The 27,468-nt window shown below is 48.9% G+C and overlaps 1 protein-coding gene across 1 annotated transcript in view; it reads left to right on the top strand.

Annotated features, from left to right (window-relative positions):
* The first annotated feature begins 3,087 nt into the window (after positions 1 to 3,087).
* The window catches only part of TMEM132C (transmembrane protein 132C), a 307,389-nt gene continuing 283,008 nt past the window's right edge, over positions 3,088 to 27,468 (top strand). The window contains exon 1 of the mRNA XM_045887847.3: positions 3,088 to 3,407. Within this exon, the coding sequence (XP_045743803.1) occupies positions 3,323 to 3,407 (85 nt within the window). The 5' untranslated portion in view covers positions 3,088 to 3,322. The remainder of the gene's footprint in view (positions 3,408 to 27,468) is intronic.

Genomic DNA, 27,468 nt, shown 5'->3' with positions numbered 1-27,468 from the left:
AGAATGGATGGTGAATGGTCCCCAGTGTTGCCTCAGTGGTTCCATTCTTACTGGATGCCATGAGGCTAGAATCTTGATCCACGTGTGGCAGGTGTGGAGGTGGGAAAGGAAGAAGGACATGCTGTTTCTACGTTCTACTTCCCCTATCCTGCTCCACCTTAGCCAGGTGGAGATCCTGGAGTTTGCCAGAAGGAGAGAGAATCCAAGGCTTATGGATCTAATACCAAGGACTTGAGATTACATCTGCAAGACAACTATAGCTATCTCATGAGGCCAACACATAGCCCTTATTTTCTTTGTTCTTGGTAATATATACCTATAGGTGGCCTGTCTAGAGGCATACCTTAGGAGAAACACTTGAGCTAACTTCATGAGTTCCATCCCTCATTTTACATGGTATTAAAAATTGGGAATCTAAGCACGAACAATAACATACAATCTGAAATGTCTTTGACTTAGGAACTCCAGGCACATGAGGAGGCAGCAGGATTCCTCTTTCCAAAAGCTCTTGTGTCCTATAAATCATGTTAATTGTCTCCATGTGCCCACAGCCCACGGGGAGTTTTGCAAAAGCTTTTGAGGGGATTAGTGGTCTCTGATGTTTGTTATGAAATTCAGAAAAGCATCTGGAAGTAATTTGGTTTAAGGAATTAATGATTGGGGGTTAAATAATACATGCCTTAAAAAAATAAATACAGGAAACTGTTAGCCCATGAAACTAAGTTCTCACCTCTATTTGGGGGGATTTTCCTTAAAAAAGATAACTCGACCATATCCTCCCTTTATTTGTTTGGTTTTGCCTTCAAGTTTGTTTGATATCTAGAAGGTCACAGGGTAGATTAAATGGGATCCTAAACAGATTTGCAGAAAAGAAGCACCCATTACCTGGGTCTCCTTTTGTCCACTCCTGAAGGAGCAGGAGGGAGCCTCTTGCTGGCCATGCTCGGAGACATCATTCTGAAGGAGCACCTGAGATTCAGAACACCTGAGGGTACCGTGAAGTGGGTTTACCTGACTGAGGACCCTCTTGCTTTTTTTTCTCGTCTTCAACTGTTAGGTATTTTTCTGTGGTTTGTTCAGTTTTTTTCCTTCTTGATAATTTGTACCTTGGAGTCCCGGACCACCACCCGCCTTTGGCTTTGCAGTGGAAGGCAATATTCTGTGCCAAAAGGAAAGAAATTATGTGTATGTGTGGGAAGGGAGGGTGCGTTGCAAATTAGAAACTTACAAGGGAGAAGGGCAGGGGAGTGGAGGGCATAATTAGGGGCTCTTTGTTTCTATCATCAGACAGGAGAGAGAGAGGATGAAGCAGATCCCAACCCCTCCGTCAGGAATAATACATATGTTGTATTTCTCACTGAGGCTAGAAACATTTAAATGAAAAATATTTCTTCTCCAGTGACTTTAGGCTAACAAAAATGAGAAGGAAATGTGTTTTCCATTTTAGGAGCCCAAGTCGACTTTATGACTGCTTCCGAGGTTTGTCTACACTAGCTGAATGAACTGAAGAATTGGGCAATTATCAGCATAATCCACATAAAACATGAAATCTCTGCCACCCAGGCCTCCCTATAGAAGTGGCCTGGCTGGGTTTCCCCAAGGCTTTGCCTTCTCCCCACATCAGGCAAGTGGACTCGGCTGAGAAAGAGGTGAGCACTCTTCCTCCTAGTCTGTCCAGAATCACGGCCAGGCCACCAGCCGGGAGAAGGAAGGGCCCCAAGCTGGGAGTGAGAGTCAAGCCCGTGCCCCCACACTTCCAGGGTCTCCTCCAGCTGGGCACCTGCTCTTCTGTGATGGGGGAGGGCGGGGCCACGGGAAATGGGTTTGAGGTTGCTCTGATGATTTCGCTTCTTCCTTTCATTCAATCAAATATCATTTTTTCTTTTATTTGAAATTCATTCCAGGCTCTAGTGGCCAGGTAGGAGGGTGGCACAGGGTGCAGTTAGGCTTCCTTTCCCGAGGCTGGACTAAGCCGGTCGGGTGAGAGCTGGGTGGCTGCACCCTGCACCAACCTCAGGCGCGGCTGGGGAGAGCTGGGCCTCCCGGAGAAGCTTCTGGGCTCCTCATGCACCGCCTCTCACGCACAGACAGGAGAGGCATTTGGGGTCCCGCCTTCAGATTGTTCAGACCCCCGCGTGGCCCATGAGGCCGGAGCGTCAGTAACCGCGCAGGCAAGCAGCTGGGGTCCCCGCGGGGAAGGAGGGCAGCTCTGGGAGCAAGAACTGGGAGCATCAGGAAGTGGGGTGGCATGGGGTGGCGCGTGCATATTTTTCTGGTCTGAACTGCAGGTTACTAGTTATTGCAGAAGCAGGTCTGGCTGGGGGAGGGGGGTATTCACTTCCTTAAGAGTTAGTAAAAACACATAGGGGGTGGGGGCGAGACCCAACAATATAAAAGGATATGCGGTGAAAAATGAACCTTTTCTCCACCGCGGCGTTCCAGTCCCCCTCCCAGAGATACCGCTATGATCTTTTGCTTCACACACACACACACATACACAGACGTGCACACGCCTCTCTATCCACCCGTGTCCCTCCTTAGGCTGTTCTGCACGTTGCTTTCCCCACTGAATGATCTATCCAGAGCTTTTCGCAGCAGATGCATGGGACTCTGAATTCCAGATGTCCCCAGCTCTCAAGACAAAAAAATCAGGGGACGACCCGAAATTGAGGTGCGGGGAGTGACTACCACTCGCCCCGCCGCGGCCGCGGGAGGGTGGCGAGGGAAAGGGTCCAGCTCCATCTTGAGTCGCGGGGCCCTGCGCAGAAGTCCTCCGGACGCGAGCCGCAGGGGGCGGGGGCCGCAAACGGGCGGAGCGGACCCCGCGAGCGGCGCGAACCCAGCTCTCCCCGCTCCCCAACCTCTCCGGCCCCCACGGATCCCGCACCCGCGCGCCTCCCGGCTCTCCGAGCTCCGCTCCGGCCCGGGGCGGGGCCGGGGGCGGGGCCGGGGCGGGCCCGGAGGCGGGCCGGGGTGGGCGGGCCCGGGGGTGGGCGGGGCGGGCCCGGGGGCGGGGCCGGGGCGGGCCCGGAGGCGGGCCGGGGTGGGCGGGTGGGCGGGGCGAGCCCGGGGGTGGGCGGGCCGGGCGGCGGCTGCGGCGCCGGCGGCTGGAGAAAAGTTGTCCTGGCCAGAGCGCGCGCTGCCGCGGGATCCGGAGCCGCCGCGGCGCCACGGCGGGGGCAGGCGAGACCACCGGGTCCGCAGCCGGGCCGGCCGACTCGCAGCCGGGGGTAGCCCCGGGGCATGGGACAGCCGGCGGGAACCGCGGGCCGGCGCTGCGCCCCGGGCGGGCGGAGGGCGGCCTGAGCTGCCGGGACGCAGGATGCGCTCCGAGGGCGCGGCCCCCGGGCCGGTGGCGCCGCTGTGCGGGGCGCTGAGCCTGGTGCTGGGCGCGCTGCTGGGCAAAGGTAAGGCAGGGCGGGCGTCTGTCTCGCCGGCGCTCGGGAAGTTCCCCGGTCGGGATGAGCCGGGGCGGGGGGAGCCGGAAGGCGGGGGTGTCGCGGGAACCTGGGCGAGGGCGCTGGTCCCGCCGGGAGCGCCTGTGCCGGGCGCGGAGAGGCCTTTCCCAGCCGGGAGGACCCAGCTGGGCGCCGCGTACGTGGGATCTCGGCACATTCGGCTGGTGGGATACCTCCGGCTTCGGGGTGCTTTCCCGGACTGGGCGGGGCGTGGCTGGGGGGACACTGTACCCCGCGCCCGAGTTCCGTGCGGACCCAACCCAGCAGTCACAGTGTGGATTGGGGGAGCCGGCTTCTTTGCCCCCTTTCCTCCCAGCTCTGCGCCCCCAGTCCCCGGGTCGGTCAGACTGGGACCGGAGATCCAGGAGGGCAGACCGGGTGTGCGCCCCCGCCGTGGGGTCCCGAGAAGCCACCGTGGCCCCCGGCGGAACATGCGCTCTCAGCGCAGCTTGCGGGGGCCCCGCCGGAGCCCGGCTGGGGTCCGGGGTGCCGGGGCCGTGCGGAAAGGTGGTGCGCGCGGTGGCGGCCCGGGCCCTGGGCTTCCCGGCCGTGCGGTCCCGGGAGGCCGCGCGCCCCAGTCTCCCCATCTCGGCAGTGGGGACGACCACGACCCTGCCTGGGCTGGCGGAGCTGCAGGAGCGACCGCCGGCGCGCAGAGGGCTCACGGAGGGTCGCCGCCGCTACTGCTGTGGCGGTCGTGGGTGTGTGCGCCGGGGCCGCGGGCCCGGAAGCGCCCTTCCCGGCGGGGCTCGGTGGGGCTCGGGCGCCGGGGCCGCGGGCAGGCGGGGCCGGCGGCGCGCACACGGCGGTGCGGAGTGCCGGCGGCCCGGCCGGGCGCGGAAAAGCAGAGACACGCTTTGCTGCCGCGCGGGGCGGGGGTCCCAGGTCCCTGGGTGAGACGGCGGGGACACAGGCGTCCCTGCGCCTTTGCGCGGCGCCGCGGCTCGGGCCCAGCCAAGTCCAGCCAGCGGAGAATCCCGGCGAGATCTCTCCCGCCCGAAGCTCTGCGGCTGGGCTGCAAATGCGTAGGGAGAGACAAGTTGCCATTTGAGGTTAAAAAGTGGCATTCGCTTTTTAAAAGTCCTTACGCAGCGCCCGAAATCCAGGAGAAATCGGCTTTCCTTGAGGCTGCAGGTTCTCAGGCACACCAGCTGGACAAAAATCGCTGTTTGAAATAGTGTTCTTTCTCCGGAGAGCTCCAGGTAGACCCGAGAGGGGGAGAGAGAGAGAGAGAGAGAGAGAGAGCGAGAGAGAGCGCGCGCGCTCTCTTGAAGAGATGGAGACACTTTGGTTTAGAGCTGAACTGAAAGAACAAACATGCAGCATCTGATGCTTTAATTCTACTGTTAGCTCTGCGTTCTATCATTTGTAAGACTCAGTTTCCCAAAATGTGAAGTGGCCATTAAAAAAAAAAATATATATATATATATATATATATATATATATATATATATATATCCCTTCCCCCAAATACTTCCCAGCGACTTTTGGATGGAAAGAGCTTTGTAGAGGAAGGTGGTGTCATTTTAAAGCGAGCAAGGGGTGAGAGTCCCTGATCAAGTTTTCTCCCCACCTGGGGAGGATTTAATCAGGTGAGAACTCTGAATGTTGAATGTCCCTTTTAGAGTAAGTTATGGGCTTCTCTTAATTAAATTACTCTCTCTCTGTCTCTCTCTTTTTTTCTACCTAGAGGATTTTAGCTGTAATTTAGAAGAGTAGCCATTACAAATGTCCAGGTAGAAGAGGCTAGGGGCAGCAATTTGGTTGGAAAGTGGAACTGGGAATTTTGTTTTAAAGATGCTATTTACACAGCAGAGGTTGGGGGTGATGAAGATTGTAGGGATGGAGATGTCCCACCCCTACCCCAAAGCCACCCCTCCCTGGCTTAGTGCAACCTTGAGTTTCCTCTCCTTGCTTTGGCCTGACAATTTTCAGCACGTGGTTTGGGGGCCTGTGGTCCCCAACTCATCCTCTGCCAAATATTTTTCATTGTTTCCCATGACCAAAACCAGCACTGCATTTCTCCTCTGATTCCTCCAAGAAAATGTGTGCGCTGTGAGATTTCTTATAGAGAGGAAAGTTTCCTGACCCTCATTTAAATTTGTGCTCTTTAAAAAAAAAAAAAAAAAGCCATCTCTGACTCTTCCTGCCCAAGGATTTAAGTGCTGATTTCTAGAATCCTCAAAACCACTAATCAATTTTTAGTATCAATTGTATGTTTATTCTCAACTGTTGGATTTAAGGTTTTGCAATTCTTCAGGGCTTGGAGTGGAGTCATGGTTCCTGGGAGGTTCTATAAATAGCCAGGGCATTGAAAGATGTAAGATTTAAGACCTAAGATTTAAGACTTGCGGAGGTGAGGTGAAGTGCCCTTCAGTTAGAGGTTGAGGTATTGACCCCATATGGAGCAGTGCAAGGGCCTGGGTGGGCTGCGATGCTGTCAGCGTGTACTAAAGGTTGTTGGTCACATATGGGACCCCTGGGAAGGTCACACGGGACCACAACCTATTCTGAAGTCATTGGCGCCAGATATGCTTCAAGATTCAGAATTACGGAGATCTTTGAAGAGCTAGCTACCTAGAGGCATAGGGTCATATCCATCTATTGTGTAACACCCCTAAGCTGGATGTGGTCACACCTGTCATTGAGCACATTGGTCATTCTGCACGAACCATATAAGCACATAAAGGAGGTTAAGACCCCAAACAGCCTCACTTTACCTGAGATCAGCATTGGCCACCAAGCGAATTAAGAACAAACAAGCAAATCTTTGGGGATGTTGAGTTTTTGATAAAGGATTTGGGGACGATGGCAGGTTTCATGAGTAGGAGAAGGTAGTCCGGGTGGAGAGGTGATGCAGGGTGCACGCTGACACCAAAGAATGTGTTGCTTCCTACACTTAGATCACACACACACACACACTTGGTAGACACCGTGCGCCTCACGTCCCTTCCTGTCCCTCAAGTTAAGACTCTCTGCGGCACTGAAGCTTCTTAGAAGTGGTTTCAGCTTCTTGGAGGCCATTCTGTTCAACCACCAGACTCTGGGCTTGTCTTAATTATTTCCTCTATACCCACAGCTCTTGACTTGAGCTTGCAAACTTCATAACCTGCAGTCACAGACAAGCACTGTTTTGTCCATACTTTTTTTTTTTAAGTGAATAGGCTCCCCCAAATGGGGAAATTCACATATAAAGCAGGATTTCCAACTTCCCTTAAGAGTGTGGGTGCTCTGTCAACCTTGGTGCATTTTTTCCTATGACTACACAGCGCTGAAACTGAATGTGGGAGTCCCTCCTTGGGGGGTGTTTATTCACCTGCCTTTCCCTCCTTGCTGCCCCCCCTCCAGCCACTTGGGCCTCTGGCTCTTCTTCCTTCATCTGACTGTTCACTGTTAGCTTAATGACAAGAGTGGCTAGTGTCAGGCAGAGAACTCAGAAGTCTCAATTATATTAGTAGTTAGCACCTCCATGAGCAGAGGTTAAAACAAAGCCTCTGCATGTATTAGATATTTCATACATCCATAGTCATGAGATGCAAGGTTAATAAAAATGAGTCTTTGGTATATTAATTGGAGTGAAAGGGAGTATTACTGAATTAATGGAATAGATGGGGAGTCTGATAGAATTTTTTTTACAGCAATCTACTTTGTTTTTAAAGTCAGATTTATTAAGATATAATTTGCATACAGTAAAATTCACCCTTTTGAGTACAGTTGTGCGTTTTGACAAATGCATGTAGTCATGCAAACACCACCACAGTTAAGGTAGAGAACATTTCCATCACTCCCCAGAATTCTTCTGTGCCTGTAGGTAGCCTCCCCACAGCCTCTGGCAGCCACTGATCACTTTTCTGTCCTTGTCATTTTACCTTTTTCATAATTCCATAAAAATGGGATCCTGTGGCATGCAGCTTTTGAATCTGCTCCCTTTCGCTTAGTACAGTGCATTTAATAAATATTCACCTATATGCAATACAGCGGATTGTTCCTTTTTATGATGCACGATACTCCATCAAATGACTGTGTCACACTTGTTCATTCGTTTCCTAGATGAGGGACATTTGGATTACTTCTGGCTTTTGGTAATAAGGAGACATGTCACTGTAAATATTCACAAACCCGTTTTCATGTGGACACAGTTTTTTAATTCCTTTGGGTAAATGCCTAGAGCTGGGATTGCTAGGTGGTATGGTAACTGTATGCTTAACTTTATCAGACTGCAAACTCTTTCCGTGCATAGTAACATTTTGCGTTCCCACCAGCAAGGTATAAGAGTTCCAGTTGATTTTTATCTCCAGCACTGCTTACTGGTGACTATTTTTTTTCTTTAATTTTAACAGTTTTGATAGGTGGGCACTGGTATTTCTGTGAGGTTTTAGTTTTCACCTGTATAACTAATGATGTTGAACATTCTTTTTTGTGCTTATTTGCCATCTCTGTCTTCTTCGGTAAAATGTCTTTTTCACATCTCTGCCTGTTTTTTTAATTGGTTGTTATTTTCCCATTATTGATCTTTGAGGTTACTTTATATATTATGGATGTGAGTCCTTTATCAGATATATGTTTACCAGAGATTTTCTCCCAGTCTGTGTCTTTGGAAGAGCAAAGGTGTTTTAATTTTAATGAAGCTTGATGTATTAATTTTTCTCTTAGTAATGTTGTGTCACATGGAAGAAGTATTTGCCGAGCCCAAGGTCACAAGGATTCTTCAAATGTTTACGGTGTTGTTTGGCTAGTTCATATTCCTGCTGATTTTTTATTTTTTCCTTCTGTCAGTTACCCAGAGGAATGTTGAGATCTCCAACTAAGTTTTGCATTGGTCAGTTTTTCATATAAGTTTTGTCAGCTTTTCCTTCATGTATTGTTTGAAGACTGCGTATAGTTGGGTTTTGCCTGTTTATTCAATCTGATAGTCTCTGTCTTTTAATCATTATATTTAGACCATTTATATTTAATGTAATTATTGATATGTTTATGTGGAAATCTACCACCTTGCTCTTTGTTTTTGTTATATTACACCTGCTCTTTACCTTTTTTTCTTCTTCTTCTGCATGTTTTTATATTGGATATATGTTTTATGAATCCTATCTCCATATTCGCTCACTATTTAGACCTCTTTGAGTATTAGTCATGGCTCTCAGGTTTACAATATACATCTTTAATTAATCAAAGCCTACATTCAAAATATGTTATGCTGCTTTATTTGTTGTGTAAGAAACTTAAAACCGTGTATCTCTAATACTTTCCCCCTCTGTGTATAATCCTTCTCAGGTGTATGTATCTTACACCCTAGATATGGCTAAGAGAATTTTTAATTATAAATTTTTTATATATACGTCGAGGAAGGATAAAAATTATGTTTCATTGGCTTGCCTTGGTTTCCTGGTGGGTACTTCTGATACCCTTGAAATAGTTTTCTCTGCAGGACTTTGTTCTCTCTCCTGCCTGTGTGCTGAGCTGAACAAAAGCGTTTAAACACCTTAGGGATTTAGAAGTTAACTGCCTTTAAGGAGAGAACAAAGGTGAAATACAACCCAGCCAAGTCTGAATTAGCAAAATTTACAGGACAATGGTTCTAGATACTCTCCCAGAGTGACTGATTCCTTGTCTTCTGCAATGTATACATTTCTTTTTTACTGATTAAGTGGTATGAGAGGAGTGCTAGGCTCACACTTGCCAATGTCTGGGATGCTGAGGCAGTTCAAAGGCTCCATATAGAAGACCATGTTTTCTTAACATAAAATGCCTTTTCTTTCTCCCTCAGCACCCTTTCCTTTGTCAGCAACATGCAGAGCTATCACTTCTGGATTAGTTAGGGAGGCTTAGCATCATAGAAGCAGAAGCTTAAATTTGAGCCTTCCTTCTGCCATTCCCTAGATGCATTGGTCAGAAACCTCTGTTAGCAGCAGAAACATATCAGGGCCACCTGAGAAATAGGGATCTGGAGCTCATGATCCTGAAGGTAAAAGACCAGGCTTCCTAGGGGTCAGAATGTGCCTGTTCAAGAGTACCTGTTGTTATAATTGATGGCTTGATTCAGGGTGCTCCAACCATTTTATTAGTTTTTATCTCTATGCTCATGTTTTAGATTCTAGGGAGAAAGAAGCCCAGAACCCTGGCTGGACCTTAGAATCACGTGGGAAGCTTTTAAAAATGCCAACCCCCCAGGCCCCACCCCAAGCTGATTGAATCCGATCTTTGCTAGTGTATGACAAGAAGTGGGCAGAGAGGCAAGGTTGATCATTTTTACCGTTTAGGAGCTCTTCTGGTGACTCTACGGTGTATCCAGGAACGAGAACGGGTTGCCTAGGCCCATCTCTGTCTAGAAAAGGTTAAGGCAGTCTGATGGGCGTTTCTACCATTTTGTATTCAAGGCAAAAGGGCATTTCCTCCAGAGAAAAACTGAAGAGCTGTTACAAAAGATGGTGGGATGGTGCTGGGTGCAGAATCAACAACTGTCCATCCAGCCTCAGTTTTATTAAGTGGAGATAATAATACCCACTTCGTAGGATTATTGAGAATGTTGCTTGAAGAGCTGGACAGGAGACCCTTAGCACTGGGGGTTAGTATCTTGAGGCTGCTGTCACGAATGACCACAGACTGGGCAGCTCGATACAACAGAAACTTATTCTCTCAGTTCTGGAGCCAGAAGTCAGGACTCAAATGTGAGCAGGGCGGTGCCTTCTCTGAAGACTCTGGGGGAGGCTCCTTCTTTGTTCTTTCAACTCCCTTAACTCCTGGTGCTCCCTGGCAGCAGGTGTATGTCTCTAGTCTCTGCCCCCAGCCTCACATAGCTTTCTCTGCCTGCCCTTTCCCTTCTGCCTTAGAAGGACACCTGTCACTGACTTGGGCCCCCACCCCCCCAACCCAGGGTGATGTCCTGAGATCTTTGACTGACTTACACCTGAAAAGACCCATTTTCCAAATCTGGTCACGTTCACAGGTTCTAAGTGGACATATCTCTTAGTGGCCACCATTCTGCCTATTACACATGGTAAGATTAGGCACATAGAAAAAGTTCAATAACTCATAGCTATTCTTATATGCCTACTTATCAAAGCCATGGAGAAGAAGAATCACATAATATGACCCAATAGGAACTACACATGGATACTTTTTAAATAACTGGGCATCACGTAAAAGAAAGAAGAAGAACCACGTTGGACTTGACAATATCAGGGAATAGGAAAATCTGGTCAAGTGTGAGGGCATCATTTATTATCAACCTAAACAGAGAGCCGGTGGTTGTTTGTATTCTGAGAGATCCCTTGATGTACTTTGTGCTTAAACGCAGCTTAGACCTAACTCCTCCTGGCTTGTTTCATAATACTCGGGAGGCAGCCCTTCCCCGGGATCGCAGAGCCATCTGGACCATCCAGAGCAGCTGTCCCGTCTTTCCTAGGTTACTTTTTTCACCCAACTCTGCCACTGACTTTTTTTTTTTTTAAGATTTTATTTATTTGACACAGAGAGAGAGACACAGCGAGAGAGGGAACACAAGCAGGGGGAGCGGGAGAGGGAGAAGCAGGCTTCCCGCTGAGCAGGGAGCCCGATGCGGGGCTCGATCCCAGGATCCTGGGACCATGACCTGAGCCGAAGGCAGACGCTTAATGACTGAGCCACTGAGGCGCCCCTCTGCCACTGACTTTTCATCTGTCTTGTTCAGGGCACCCCTCTGGCCCCTTAATTATAATGTCTGCTTTCCGCCATGTTTCCTTGCCATCTCTGTGGACTCAGATGCGTAGACATCTGTGAGTCTCTGTGGACTCAGATGCGTAGACACGTGGATCTGACTCTACCCGCTTTGGCTTATGGTGGTCCATTAGCAGCTCTTTGAGGCAGTAAAAGATTCTCTTATTCTCAAAATAAACAAAGGAACTTGAAAAGCAGTAACCCCCCACCCCCACCGCCCACACAGAACTGAAGGCTGATTCTGCTCTTACCTTGGAGTTCCAGTGTCGTGATGATTTGAAGCTACTCCCGCCCCCAAACCTCACACCATAAACAGGATATGACATAGGGAGCAGGTTTTTGTCTCCGTTGGAAACAATGGGGTTGTGTCTGAAGTCCAGGGGCAAGTTTTCCCCACTTGCCTGAGAGAAGTGGTCTTTGAATATGCATCGAATCACTCACTTTAGTAGTCAGTGACTCCTTTAGTTGAAATGGTGAAAAACCCAGCTTAAGCAAATGGTATCAAAGCCACACAATTTAAAAAAGAAAAAGAAAAAGGTGGGTAGAATAAATGTAGTTGCTCGGGTAACTGAAAAGCCTGGGTGGGCTTCAGACACTGCTGGATCCAGGCGTCAGTCACTGCCACTAGATGTTGCTTCTCCCTGTCTCGTCTCGCCTGTGCCCTCTGTGTTGGCTGTATTTTTGGGCTGTCATCATTGTCACTGGAGGCCCCAGCTTTACCTTCTGTTCGCACAGCACACCCAGCAAAAAGAAAGTGACTTCCCTAATGATTGTAGAGTTGGTGGAGTGTATCTCACGTCGCTCACTGGGGTCCCTGGCTCAACCGTGAGCCCATCACTGTGACCAGAAAGAATGGAGCTGAGGATTGATCAGGCCTGGGACATGCTGGTTTCAGGGGTCTGAGGTCATCTCTATCCCAGTGACGAGGACAGAGAGTTCAGAGGGCCTGGCAGCCCAGAGACAATTCAGGCGGCATCACAGGGGAACAGACACCGGGCAGGCAAGAGTCTGTCCAACCAACCAAATGAACACACGAAGGAAGCCGAAGGTCAGTTGCACAGGCTGCCTGTCCCAGATATAGTTGGAGTTGGAGCAGTAGCCGACCCCCGGGCAGTCACCGTGTTCATCTGGCTGTAGGCACACACAGCTGAGGGCAGGGTGGCCCTCCTCGCACACTAGGGGCCCTTTTCCTCCCCGCGAGGTGCCCACCCGGGGCTGTGAGGGGCTCCAGGCTGGGTTTGTGCAGCCTGCCAGACTACCACGTCAGCCGTGGAGGGGGCCCTGAGGCTTCCTGCTCTGGCATCCTCATTTATGAGAAGAAAAATAAATCCTGGGAGAAGTCTCCATTTTGGGGCAATTTGTTCTGCTCCAGCTCTGTTTCCTCTTTCCTGCTTCCTAAGCAGCATTGAGCTCTTTTCTTCAATTCTTGTAAACCTTTTGGGTCAGTACACAGCCCCGGGTGACCATTTTCTCTACTTTTCCCTTTTTTAATTGTAAGCAATGACTTGACTCCGAGAGCAGACCCTTCGCATTTTGCCTTGAAACTCAGCGTTTTCATCTATGGCATGGATGTCCTGATAACAAAATGCCATTTTCTTGCCAGAGTCTGTCATTCCCTGCTCCCGGTCAACCGTCTCCCTGGCCTTGGACACCCACCCCCCGCCATCTCGTGCCGTGGGTCCTCCAGCGGTGGCTTTGGCGGAGAGGTGGCCTGTTGGTTCTGGGGGCTCACTTTCTCATTCACAGGCAGGAAGTCTGCCGACATCAGCTCCTTACCAGCCCTCAGGCATCTGGGATTTCTTGGTCAGGGGGATTTTTTTTTTTTTTGCTCTCAGATGTCTTAACTTCCTGTTCTCCAAGCACACACCGTGCTAATGATTTGGTCCTGTCCCTTCCTTATTCAATCACTGCTAGTCCTGTAGAGACAACTTTACTTTAATAACTCTAAAGGAAGATCTAAATGTCCACCATCCTCAGTACAGAATAGCTGCATCTTGGGGAGGCCCCCTTCAGACTCTCCTTGATAGGCAGTGAGATCACAGTGTCCTCTGTTCAGAATCCTGCAGAGGCTCCTGTCACATTCAGAGGTACCCTTCTGGCCTTATCTCAACCCCCATGCCCTCACATACACACTGTGTTCCGGTCCCTTTGGCCTCCTTGCTGGTGCTCACCACCCCCAGATAGGCTACGACCTCAGGGCCTTTGCACATGACTGCTGTGGGTTAACATCCAGTTATCCACTGAGACACTGTGAGACCACGTCAGGTCTCTGATCACAGGTCTTTTTCTCATAGAGAAGTCCCCCTTTGTGCCATTTGTTCTTCCCCATTATGGCACTTCCGGTGCCCCTTCCCTATTTTGTTGTTTTTCTTTGACTTATCACCATCTGCTAATCCACAGATTGGACTTACTTGCTTATCCATCTTCCTCTCCCGTAGAATTTAAGCTGTGTGAGAACAGAAAGTGTTTTCTGTCTCGTTCACTGTTGTGTACATCTGTTTGCTTAGTGGCCCCAGTCTGGCACATAGGAGGCCCTTACCGCTCGGTGAATGAACGACTTAATTCTATCTTTGACTTCCTGTAATGTCTGTCTTTCGCACTGAGGGAATCTCTTAGATCTTGGTAAAGGACAGAAAAATGGGGAGGTGTGTTTTTATGTGCTGGACATTCTAGATGGCCACCATTTTATCAAGGGTCTCTACCTGAGCACAGAACCCGCCATTATTCCTTCTCTCCGTCAGTCACTCCAGAGAAGTGTCCCTGTCGGATTCGAGGTGAGAAAGTTCATGCAGGAGTGTGATGCTCAGATGTGCTGGCTAGAGGTGACATTTCCCAGTCACCAACTTTCTTTCTATGTGGCCTCCTTTTCTGCACGTCTCTGCCTCTTCCTTTCTGGTGAGATCCGAGAGGGGCTCCTTTACAGATAATGCTTCCCAGAGATGGCCACATGAAAGGAATCAACTTAAAACAGAGACCAGAATTTCACTGTAAACAGTGAAAAACATCCTTGATTAGGACTTTCTCTGAACAACTGAGTGGATTACTGAAATAATGGCAAGTGATTGCACATGGATACAAGATATCTTTTGGGGGATGATGAAATTATACTAAAATTAGTCATCAGATACGGCTTGATCCAGGTGTTCAAATATGACATCAGTTTTTGGTTTTTGTTTGTTTGTTTGATTTCTTCTCTTTGCCTGTTATGGTGTGGGCTTCATTTTTAGGTTCTGTGTGGTGGCTCTTGGCAGTTCCTTGCTCTCCCCCTGCTGAGATGAGGCACTCAGGAAGAGCCATACTGTGTCTCATTGGCTCTGGTTTGGTTCTAGGACGTGGGGGAGGAGTTTTTGAGGGCTCAAAGTGGGGTGCAGAGGAAAATTTGGGTGGTCCCACCAGGAAGAAGGTGAGTGATTGGGGACAAAACAAAAATCAATATTCCTATATTTCCAAATTCAAGAGTATGAACAACGCAGGGAGAGGAGATGGAGAGAAGGCACGCAAACAAGTTGTATCTCTTTGCTGCTCAGAAATCTACCTGCGTCAGTATGGATGAACGGGAGGCAGCATGAAGATGTGTTTGACTAATTGAGTTTGTGTCAGACTTGGCCGAACTGAGGATGAGCAAACATCGTTTATCACTCGTCTGTCAAGCCAGCACTCTCCACCATCAGGCGAAATCAGATGCAAAAGGTGTTTGGCAAGACAAAAGCAGGATCCAGAAAGAGCTTGTTTCAGCAAGTGAGGGCCTCGGCCTTGGCCTCACCTGCTGGGTCCTATTTGGGAGGCAAGAATAAGGCTTGGTGTGCGTATCAGCCTGAGGGAAACCCCTGCTCCGTTGTGTAGACGTGGGTAGACGTGGGCATGCTGCTTGATCCTGCAAAGCCTCCGTTTCTGGATCTGTGCATTGGGGCTCAGAGTGATTGTAAAGGGGCCAGTGGGTTATTGTATATTTGCCGATATTCCAGATATAATGTCTTTTCTCTCCATCCCACTCTGGGCCCTGGGAGGCTGACCCCTGCAGAGGGCAGTTCCTGTGTCTGCTGGAGTCTGTCGGGGGTTGGCCAGCGGGGCCCTGGGAGGAGCTGAAGAGCAGGCGAAGACAGAGGCTGCAGTATTTATGCCCCACCTGCTCCCTGCAGCTCTGCCCCCCGTGACTGGAACTCCTGTTAGGGGGCCCCTGCCTAAGACCCCCGCTCCCACTGGGTTCAGTAATACTCCTGTCTCCTCTTGCCCCCTCAGATGGTGACCGCCTCCCACTGTGTCTCATCGTTGGGCACCCAGCACCATCTTTTCACTCTCCCCATGAGCACGCCAGCCTCCTGAGTCCGGTTCTCCTTCCTCCTGAGATGGACACATACACAAATAAGACACATGGTGCAGAATAGGTGGAGGTTTCTTGCTTTCGTGTTTAAACAAGCTCAGACATCTAGAAAAGCTTCAAGGACAAGTGCCTAGAACATTTGCTTGCTGAGCTTATTTCTGAGTGACAAAGTAGAGGCTTATCACCCCTGAATGTCTGGTGTGTGTTTTCTGACCAACAAAGACATTCTCTTGCAAAACCACAACACAACCTCAAAATCAGGGAATTAACATGGCTGCATTACTACCACTCCATTTTTAGACCCCAGCTTGGTCTCCCCTGTCTGGATAATCTCTTTCATGTCACGCTTCTTTCTTTTCCCTCAGTCTTTCCTAGCATTTCATGACCGTGACACTTCTGAAGATTGCAGGCTACTTATGCGGTGGCCGTCTCTCCATTTGGGCTTGTCTGATGTATCTTCATGATTAGATTCTGATTATGCACCTTTGGCAGGCATGTCTCAGAAGGGATGTTCTGTTCTTCTTGTTGCATTTTGTCAGGTGGCGCATGATTTAAATTTGTCGTGTGAATGATGGTCACTTTGATCACTTCATTAAGGCAGCATGGGCCAGGCTTCTCTACTGCGAAGTCACTCTTGTTCAGAAATTAATAAATATTTCGTAGGAAGACATTTAGAGACAATGTAAATATCCTGTTCCTCCTTACAATTCCAGTATTTCATTTATGAATTTATTAACAGAATGGGCTCCTGGATTTCTTTTGTCTATGGCTTCTATTTCATTACTATCACTATTTTGATGCTCAGAATATCTTCCATTTGGCCAGTTGGAGCTGTCTTACCATATTCTGTGTCCTCTGACGTGTCCTCCCTGTCCTTTAAGCTCTTCCTTCCTCTCTGGGTATCAGACTTTCCAGGCACACCTTGTAGTTTCCCTGCCCTGGGCCCAGAATCAAGCTGTTCCTTTTAGTAGGGTGTGGTATTTAGAAACCAAAATCTAGGCTCTCGATGTGCTCATTGCTGTGCAGGTGCTCCAGTCCTCTCAGTGGACAGAGCCAGGAAATGTTGTCTGCACATCACCACCTCTGCTCTCTCTTGAGTTCACACTGATAGCTCGAAATCTAATTCAGAATCACAGAACTTATTCCAGATTTCTCCTGTCTGTCACTCCCTTTCCCCATCTCCGTACCGTTCCCCTGCAGGCCCCCTTCTCAGTCCCCTCAGGTTCCAGCACCTCTTGCTGGCTGCCCTCCTTGCCCCACCAAGTCTGGGGTTCCTGAGCTTTCCATCCCAGGTAGCTGATCTTCCAGCCACCCCACCTCTGATACCTGGCCGGGGGCCACCGTGTCCATTGCCTACCATGCTAGCCCCCTCCTGGTAGTGTTGCGCTGAGCTACTCTGAAAAGGGGGAGTGTTTGTATTCTTATTTGCATGAATTACACTATATTATATTCTTAGACCATGTCTATACATCTCAAATCAAAGGAATAGGCTGCGACTTCTGTATGTCGAGGTGTCCTTTTCAGGGTGAATGAGCACTCCGACCAGAGATGGCCATGGGCCACACCACACTGACCAGCTGTCTTGTTTCAGAAACTCCTTGTCCACAGGATGAAGGAAAGAATGTGTGATGCCACTTTAATATCCCCTTGTACCCATCAGTGATTACCAAGATGTACCAGGTATGGGAGATCCTAAATGAAGTCAATTTAAACAGTTTTGCAGATGTAGTACCTGAGAAAAAGTATTTTTTGTGTATCCAAATACCATTTTCCCCTTCAAACAAGTATGCAATATTCCCAAAGGGCATTCTTCTTCGTGACAGATACCCACGTTTATATATATTAACTTATTCTTCACAAAGACCCCAGGAGATGGGTACAGTTATTACCCCAATGACTGGGGCCACTGAGGTCTTAATGATGCAAATAAAACAAGAAATCAGGACTTTTAAGAATGTGAAATGGCCCTGCTTTCAAGTTGTAGCAACAAATCCAAAATATAGTAAATGCTTTGTGGGACAAACAGTCTGGATGACGGCTTCAGGACAGCCAATTCTTCCCCCCTGCTTTTTTTTTTTTTTTTTAAAGATTTTATTTATTTATTTGAGACAGAGAGAATGAGAAAGAGAGCACATGAGAGTGGGGAGGGTCAGAGGGAGAAGCAGGCTCCCTGCCGAGCAGGGAGCCCGATGCGGGACTCGATCCAGGGACTCCAGGATCATGACCTGAGCCGAAGGCAGTCGCTTAACCAACGGAGCCACCCAGGCGCCCGAGAATAGCTGTATTAACCATCCACAGGTTTTTCATGGATTTTTGAGTGAAGCTGAGTGCGACACCCCTAATAGTTAATGCCAACCATTCTGTTTTGCTCTTTCTCTTTGGGCAGCAAAGTCGCGTTTAACCTTGGCTCTTCAGTTCTGTCCACCGACCATCACCTCCCCCATCGTAGCGGATGTGTGTCTCCCCAAACAATGACATCGCTTTTGGTTAATGGAATATTTGTAAAGGAAACCATCCAATCGTGCTTAATCAGTATTTGTGATAATTTCTAAGATGAGATAAAATCAAATTCACTGAAAGTACCAACTAGCAATATTTGTTCACTCTTTTGGTGTCCTGAAAACACTTCTTATTTTTTTTTAAAAAGATTTTATTTATTTATTTGAGACAGAGAGAATGAGAGAGAGAGCACATGAGAGTGGGGAGGGTCAGAGGGAGAAGCAGACTCCCTGCCGAGCAGGGAGCCCGATGCGGAACTCGATCCAGGGACTCCAGGATCATGACCTGAGCCAAAAGCAGTCGCCCAACCAACTGAGCCACCCAGGCGCCGCCCCCCCCCCCCCCCCCCCCCCCCCCCGCTTCTGATTGCTCAGCTTTGGTAGGAAAGGCAAGATACCAACACTGGTCGGGTTTGGGCATAGACACATGTGAGCACAGCAGCAAGATCCACGCAAATATTGAAGTTCTATCCGGTCCGCGTGGTTGGGGTCAAGAGAAGACTGCTTCCCGGGAGAGGGTCTGTTGGTCCTGGAAGAAGGGGGAGAATGGATGCTAGGCAGACCAAAGCAGGGTCCACTGGAACAGGATCCTCTGGACTTGGTAGAGGTGGGGTGGAATGAGCCGAGATGCTGGACAAGAGACAGCAATGGAGAGAGAGAGGCACAGAAGGAGAATGTCGTGAAGAAGCTCGCTGCTTCTGTAGTATTTAAATCAGGGCACCACACCCCTCCCCCAGTTAGGACAACCAAAAATGCCTGCAGACATTGCCAAATGACTCCTGATTGAGAAACCCTCGTTTGAATAATGCCTGCTGTGTCTCAAGTGTTGTCTTGCATCATAATGTTTTTTAAACCTTTCACTTGGAAAGAATTTTAGACTTTAAGACAAGCCGCAGAAAACAGTGCAAAGAATCCCATATACTTTTCACCTAGATTCCCCCAAATTAAGAGTTCACTATGTATGCTTGAAGCATTCTTTCTCTGTTTTTGTCTCCCTCTCTGTGTCTCTCTCTCTTTTATTTATACACACACATATATTTTTCTGAACTAATTATAAATAAGTTGCAAATACCAACCCCCGTCAGTGTGTGTTTCCTTAAAAACAAGCCATTCTCCTACATACCCCACGATAGTGATCAAAATCAACAATACAACACCTTTAGAGTAGTGCTACCTAGTGAGACTTCGTAAAGTGTTGCCAATTGTCCCATTAATATCATTTGCAGCAAAATAAAGTTTTTCCTGGTTCTGAATCGCATCCAGAACTGCACAGTGTTTGGTTGTGAAATTCCTTCACGTCTTTAGAATCAGAAACACTGGGGCCGCTCCGTCTCGTATAACCCTGATGATTATAGACCAGCTTTTTGGTGGAATGTCCCTCAATTTGGTCGATATTGATTGTGACACAGTAGCTGTATTCAGTTAGGATTGATCTGGCCCTTCTGGACATGAAGTTTGAGTTTGGATAAATGCATTTGGTGTAAGCTTGGCGTCGCCCATGTCCTGGGATCCCTGCAGGGCCCACTCTTCCTGTTCACGTGGCAGAAGTCCCCACAAGCCTGCTTCCCCCCAGCTGGACATCCCCCAGCACAACGGACACCGGTGTGTGACTTTTAACTGGAGGTTCCAAAGAGCGAGGGGACAGCAGGGGACCTCTCTGGAGGCAGTCGTTCCGAATCACCCTTGGTTGAGCCCCACTCACTCTCTGAAGCCCAACACATCCACTGTCCTGGAGCGTCCTCTGTTATGTAAGCTGTCACTTCGGTGACAGTCGAAGGGAAAATCACATCTTCTTGCTTCTTCCTGCCCTCGGCGTAACCAGCTCTTCTGGGCTTTCACACTCCTGGAGAAAGTGCTTATACACACCTGGGCATGCACACCCTCAGGTCTAGGCATTAGATTTTAGGCACCACGGACTCTAAATCCATATTTAGTTGGGAAAAAAAAAAAAAAAGGAAGAAGAAGAGTCTCTCTCCTTGGGGCTTAGTCCTGTTAGTACACCCATTTACGTGAACCGATGATACACTGAACATCTCATCTTTATCAGGTTCGTGGAGACTTCACAGTGTCTCCAAGAACATGGGGTATGTGGTTTGTAGGGGTGCAGTCTACCCCCCGCCCCCGGGCCCACACACACCTACAGAACTCATTTTGGAGGATTTTCTGAAAGTATGCCCAAGAGGTGTATTTAAGTCCCCATCTTCAGAAACAGAAAATGACACACGACTTTTAAATTAGTACTTCCTAATTTGCAATCTGTCCTATGTGACTCTCAATAATTTTTGCCATGTATTAGTCTCATCTGCATTTCCATTGACTTAAAAACAGCTTTTCCCTATTTCACATCTTTTCTTTAAGCTTTGCCCAAAGCAAGACTTGCCATGAAAATCACTGTTTTACATGCAAATTGCATTTCTCTCCCCAAAATATTAAAATAAATACATATCTGATAACATGCTTAAAAGCCCTTCTGCGTCTTGCCCCAAATCGTCTTCCACCCCACATGCGGACAAACACTGGCCTGAGGTGTGGCGGCAGATGGCGACAGGCGGAGCTGATGGGCGCCTCTTTCTTCTCCGTGGCTGAGTGTCCTGATTGCGTCCTCTGTCACAGAAATGGGAACCAGGGCTTCTGGAAAAAGTGGACGAGCGGCTTCCCCAAATCCCGAAAGAGCAAATCTAAAGACAAAGAAGGGAAGGTTCTTTGTGGTTCTGGAAGCACAGCGGAGCCTGTGATAACAGGACCCTGCGAATCACGAGTGATGAGTCCTCCTGCCCGATGGTCCCCTGCGTGGAATTGTTATCAGAGCTTCTGCCTCCTTCGCTGGGTGTTGGATTGTTCCAGACCAGGACATCCCCAGGCTCTAGTCAATGAACCATTATCTGAGGCAGCATTTCCCAGCCTTAAGCACGCTCTTTTCAAATAATTATAAATATCTGGAGATTTTTCTCTGCTCCTTCTCCCAGAGGGGTGGACTATTCCTTAAGCACCCTGCTCTGTCTTCTGCAAGCCAAAAGAGCGACAGATAGTTGAACTCTGCCTTCTGCAGCTCATCTAAGATAGGAAATATTGAATAGGAAATACTGAATAGCATGTTGAATGCTAAGTAGAGCCCAGGACCCTGATATGCACACACTCCATCCCCAGCTGAGAATCCCTGTCTTGAAGGGAAGCTCCCATCACGCCACACAGGAGTCCAGCTGACCTGGGCACTCTGAGGTGAGCGTGCCGCCCTCCTGGTGAGGTTAAGCGCTGCAACCAGCTCACCTGGGAGGAAAGGGAGGATTAGGAGGGAATTGGGACACCTCCAGGGAAATTCCTGGGGAGAGCCTCGAATTCCCCATGAGCACAGCCAAGGACCAGTAGACCCGAGGTGCAGGAAAAGCTGCAGCTGTCCAGCACTCAGGAAGCTCGTGAAGCCAGCCCTGCTCCTTAGGGTTTCCGCCTCCACCCACTTGTTGCCAGGAGCACCCATCACCCAAATGTGACAACCAGAACCTTCTCCCTGAGTTGCCAGATGGCTCTGCCTCTGGGCGGGCAGTTGCCACACGTGTGGCTGAGAGCCCAGCCTCCCGCCCTGGGAGTGTGGGAGAGCAGAAGGTGAGATGTCAGTGATGCAGATACAGGGGAAGGGGAAGAGGGTCTAGAGGGGTTGGAGGCCCTGGTTGGCTTCCTGTTTCCCCAACCCTTGCCTGGTGCTGTACCTCGGTGTGGTCCTGCCATCCTTCCACTGAGCACTTGGCGGGGGGGACTGCACGGAGGTCCATCACTGGCCCTCTGTGCTCATTGCTGGGCCCTGGGGGCTGCACCCCCGGGTTCCCTTGCCCCTGGTTCCCAGATGCCTGAGTGCACTCCGAGGGCCGGACAAAAGACTGTGGGGAGATTGAACCACAGGGGCCTCCCCTCCTTTGCTTTGCTCCGTGTACTGCTTCTGGCTGGGGCGGGCTCTTCCCTGAGGCTCTGCTGCCACCAGGCTGCCCTTACCCTCAGGGTCCCATTCTGTTCCCCACGGTTGGCCCTGGCCTCAGGAAGCACCGTCTCCCCACACTGTCCCTCCACCTCTCGGCTGGGTGGTGGCTCGTATAGCGGCTGGTGTCTGGGGGTCTCGCTCTCCGCCTTTGGCTTCTTAGCTCTTGCGTCCCCATGTAATCAGGTCCCCGCAATTAAGCCCCAGTGTCAAGATGACTCCCAACGGTTTCTGTTTTTCTGACTGGATCCTGACAAAATAGGCTTTTTTCCCCCTTATGCATTCTGCTTCTTGCAGTCAGAAGACTCCTGACCAAAAAAGGTGCAAAGAAATATACTTAGATGGAGACCCTTGGGCACAGGCCTGCCTCCATCAGATTCTCCCCCAGCCCCACTCTGAGCCTGTCTTTTATGTCCGTCTAAGGGAGGCTCGTGACCCCTACCCACCTCCCATATAGAGCTGCCTGGGAAGTAGAGCCATTGATGTTTTCCTGACTCACCGTGCTGGAAGGGAAGTTCCCAAGAGCAAGGATTTTGTGTCTTGTGAAACCTGGGCACGTGGAGCAGAGCTGGGCACACAGTAGGTGCTTCATAAATACCTGTTGAACAAATACTTATGTAAGAATGCAGTGAGATCCATATAATGGATCCTTTTTAGCATTTTTTTTTAATTTTTTTTTATTCTTATGTTTAATGGATCCTTTTTAATAAATGGAATAGAATAGAAACTCACGGAGTGCATTTCACATGGTAGGTTGCGGTATTCTGAGTGGGTGTGTGTATGTTTGCAGTCGCTGGCTTGCATTGTAAAATGCATTTCTGACAATAGGGCTTGATTAAAAAAATGTTTAAGAGCTAACGAGCAAGACCACAGGTCAGCTCTCTGTGAATGGTAAGGAATTGTGTAAATCTGACCATGTGGTGTCTCAGGAATTATCCGAGAACCTAGAGCATCCCTCTTAAGTCCGGGTCCCACCCGCCTCTCTGCCAGGCACCTCCCTGCAGTGTAACTCTCTCTTCCAGCCATTCCAAAAGACTGACTTCTCTAACCTTGGGATGATATATCCTATAGAAATTGTGGCTTGCTTACAAACTTAGTAAGGAATGAAAAACAAACTTTGGGTGATAAGAAAAGTCACATGGTAGGGTGGGGTTTCATGTCTCGCCTTTAAGACAAAATATCACTCCCTTCTCCTTGAACTTTTGCTTACTTGGACATACCACCCATGGCTGGGGGCGGGGGTGCAGAATACGGGCATTTCTCTCTAGCGCTGGCTCTGGGCAGAATTTCCAGGCACTGGGGGGTGGTTGAGTGTCCCCATCTATTTGTAGGATAAAACAGGATTCTTCATTTCTTCTTCTGGCTGGTGGCTGAAGACAGAAGCTGGAACTTTTAGTTGGGGGGGAAACATCCTGTTTGGGCTCCTGACTTCCATTTTCAGAAGTAGAACAACTCGTAAACTGGCCCGTCATTTTCTTCTTTGTTCCTCTACCTGCTAAGGTCAGGGGTAATTCCTGACGACAAGAAAGGAACGTTCTGGCGACAGTCCAGCCTCCCTCAGAACAAACCAGAGAGGGTATCTTGTGCGTCCTCCCTGTCACCTCCCTGGGTTTTATTTTAACTGCCGTTCTCTTGAAAAGCATGATTCCTATTAAATTATTCATGGTGGTATAATGTTTATGTGATCAGAGTAATTATTATAATTATGCATTGTGAATTTTCATAATTAATGACCTCGCTCAGGTTGCATTTGGCACAGAGTTATTTCCAGAGGGGAATCAGATGATCGGGTCTCCTGGGGAATCAGAATGAAATAAAATGGTGACCCATCTTGAGTTTTGCTGAACAGTAGAAAGGTTAGGTGTTCATCTCTCGGAATGGGGCTGGGAGGCGTCTTGAGGAGAGGTGAAAGGAATGGAATCCATTTCACGGCATCTCTCAGTACACCTGCCCAAAGGTGTCCCACCAGGAGAGTCTGCTGGAATAGCAAGATGATGGGGAGAAAGGGCACATGGCTCCCATCCCACACTGCTCCCAACAGAGACTGGGACCTGCAAGTGTCTCCCCTTATCCAGAACCACCCGATCACACTGAACAACCGTGAAACCACTCCCCATGACTCCTGATAGATAGCAAAGTGGCATTGCTGAGGACTTGGGGTTCAGCTAGCTGCCCCCACCATTCTCGAAAGACTATAAAATGCAAGCCGGTGGGGGAACAGGGCGTGGCATCCCGAGCATGGGAAGACGTTGGATTGGATGTCTTGTGATTGATCCTGTGGTCAGATTTCATCTATTTTATTTCAATGCCTCAATTCCCTCATCCTTGACTTGTATCTGAGGAGCAAGCATGCTGTAAGCCCGGCATAAATATATCGTATGGCTCTTTTGGAAGACCTTTCATGTGTTTAATTCCATCTCAACCTCAGACCCGCTTGAGAGCAAGGCAGCTGCCCTTCCCATTTCATAGATGGGAACACTGAGGCTCAGCATGGCACAGAGAAGCAAGGATGACCTTCTGTGCAGCTGTCTGCCCCCACTTTCACTCTGCCCTTCACATAACTTCTCAGGCTTTTCCCACTGTGTGCCTTTCAATTCCCCCAAGGAGGAGGTAACCCAAAAAGGAAGAGAACAGACAAAACCCTACATAAACTCTTGCTCCATCAGTCCGGACACGTGGTTCAGCCGTGAGCACCAGCTGGGTTGCACCGACGTCAGCTTCCCCTGCCTGATCTTCCTTCCTTGTCCGTCTGGAGTGGTGCATTTTCCAGATCATGGCGAGTCGTCCGTTCTTCCGTTCCCGCCCCCACCCCCTCTGTGGTTTCTTGAAGACATGGACTTTGCCTCATTCATTCCTGTATTTTCTGGATGTTTTGGAGTATTCAGCGGGTAAGAGTGAGACACTGCTTGAAAGGATGTTTTCCTGGGGGCCTCTTCTGCCCCTCTTTCTTCTTGGTGTCCACGTGTCTTTGTCTCTCTTGGTCCTGCTGTATTTACTGCAGGAGCACAGTGTTTTCGGGAATATTTGCTGATTTGGTCTACAGAGCTCATGGCCAGAAGCCTGAACCCAGGAGCACGTCCTTGGGGCTGATCCGATATTTAGACCAGAGTGTCCGGAACTCTGGCCATTCAGGTGTCATAATTACGGTGCTTTGACCTGCAAGTCCTAGCAACTCTGTCACATTCCGGCTCACACTCCAGAAGTAGGATAGTTCCCATGTTCACCGATGCTTACTGTTGGCTTCATGGTCAACATGATTCTGTCTCTCCCGGAACGTCCTCAGGGCTGGCCTCATCTGAAAGTTGGTTGTCCTCATGGTCACAGGACAGCTGTCTGTGGCATTCGGGGTGTACAATTCATTTTATTATGGAGGGGTACACTAGGTTTTCAGGACTTTCTTTCAGGGTTGGGGAGAACCACCCTAAAGATTCCCTCTTCTTGTGTTGTTCATCATATTTAAGACTCCTAGCCATTCTTTTAGCCAGTCACAGGGAAGGGAGCTGGATTAGCCTCGGTGAGGTCAGAACCAAGCCCTGGGGCTGAGAAAGGAGTTGGCCATGGGCTACTAGGTTCCTGGTTCTGACGGTGGGGAAGCAGAAGTTTGACTAAAATCAAGAGTATGCCAGGAATTAATGAGTCATTAAACTGACTCATTTCTTTCACTTACCAACAAATATATATATATATATTTAGAAATCTCAGGGTTTACTATACATGTAGTAATTTCTTCTAATAGGCGTCAAAAAGTAAGTATATAATAGTAAGAATAAAACCTATGTATCTGTGTGCCATTTTGGGAATCACCGGATTTAGACTGACTTTCTCGCCTGCCCCTTCCACCGAAACCCATCCTGTGGTCTTTGGGTAGAAATTGGGATGTGGGAGACGCAGCTGTAATTCTGCCAAGTAGATGTTTTTTTTTTTTCCCCTAATTGCGGTGGACATATATTAGTTTTTGCCTTTTTAAACTTTCATGCCTCAACAGAAGGAGTCAGAGCTTGCTTTCAGGGGTGGGACTAGCCAACTTCTCCCTCCGCCCTGGCTTGAAATGACAAGCAGCAAACAGAATGAATACCTTCATTGCAGGAGATAATGTAGTATTGACTTCTCGCCTCTGGTTAATTTTCTGTGCAGTGAACACCGTGCTGACGCAGGGCTGAGCCTGATGGCCCCCCGCCGGTGCGGGGCCAGCGTCTGGGAATATTGTAGGTTTGTAAACTCAGAAGGGCTCTAGCGTGGAGCCAGATTTATTTAAAGTCGTAAATGGATTATTGGATTACCCGTGGTCGTGCCTCTGAGTAATTTATGGCCCCAAGCAGGGCTGCAAATCACTACTAAGCTCCGCCTCCCGGGGTGGGGGGTGGTCAGCGAGTGTCTTGCCTTAATTACGTGGGGTCTCCTCCTCTGTGTTCCTCCTGCGTTGGGTTCTCGTTGCACTGGGGGCTGTGGATGCTGGCTTTGAAGGCCGTGGACTTGAACTCAGAAGGTGCGAGTTTAATGCTTTCCCTCTCTCAGTCCTTTTGGAGTGCATAGAAATATCTACTGATTGGCACATTGTGTGTGTGTGTGTGCGTGTTTTCTTTTTTTAGGATTCAGTGTCTCATCTGGACCTTTCCCTCCAGACACCCAGTGATTCTAAGGGAAAACTCTGAATAGAATGATTCGTTTGAATTTTAAAGCATAAACTGTAAACAGAGAATGGAATGGTTGTTGGACACTAGGGCTTGAGGGTGGGAAAACTGGGGGGATGTCAGTCAAAGGGCACAAACTTCCAGTTATTAGATGGGTCAGTTCTGGAGGTCTCATGGATAGCCCGGTGACCACAGCTAATACTGTGTTGTGTACTTGGAAGTCACTGAGAGTAGATCTTTTTTTTTTTTTTTTTTTAAGATTTTTTAAAAATTTATGTATTTGAGAGAGAGAGAGAGCATGAGAAGGGGGAGAGGTGGAAGGAAAGGGAGAAGCAGGCTCCCCGCTGAGCATGGAGCCCGATGCGGGGCTCGATCCCAGGACCCCGGGATCATGACCTGAGCCGAAGGCAGACGCTTAACCCACTGAACCACCCAGGCGCCCCGCTGAGAGTAGATCTTAAATATTCTCTGCAAACAGATAGTAGTTACGTGACATGATGGGCGTGCTAACCAGCCGTACTGTGGGAATCACTTTGCAATATGTTTGTGTATCAAATCACCGCGTTGTGCACCTTACACCCACAGTGTTATATGTCCAGTAGACCTCCATAAAGCGGAGGAAAAAATAAAACACGATCCTTTCCCCGGGGTCTGATCAATCCCCCGAGACCCCAAACACTGAAAGCAAAATCATGGTCCTTGCTGACCATCTGCGGTCCACAATTAAAACCATGCTTAGCTATAGAGCATGTGAAGAGAGCCCAACAAAATCCTTATTTTCTCGGGATTCTGACTTTGGTTATCAAATGTTTCGGAACCCCCTTCACGTTGGGTTCTCCGATGTGCCTGGGCTACCTCTAATTGCCTAGAGAGTACCCAAGTGCCACTTTCAGCTGCAAGC

The sequence above is a fragment of the Mirounga angustirostris genome, unplaced genomic scaffold (assembly GCF_029215605.1).
Source record: "Mirounga angustirostris isolate CCGP_5_RB_7025 unplaced genomic scaffold, mMirAng1.0.hap1 SCAF_14, whole genome shotgun sequence".
Classification (NCBI taxonomy): domain Eukaryota; kingdom Metazoa; phylum Chordata; class Mammalia; order Carnivora; family Phocidae; genus Mirounga; species Mirounga angustirostris.
This window is presented reverse-complemented; position numbering and strand designations above follow the sequence as displayed.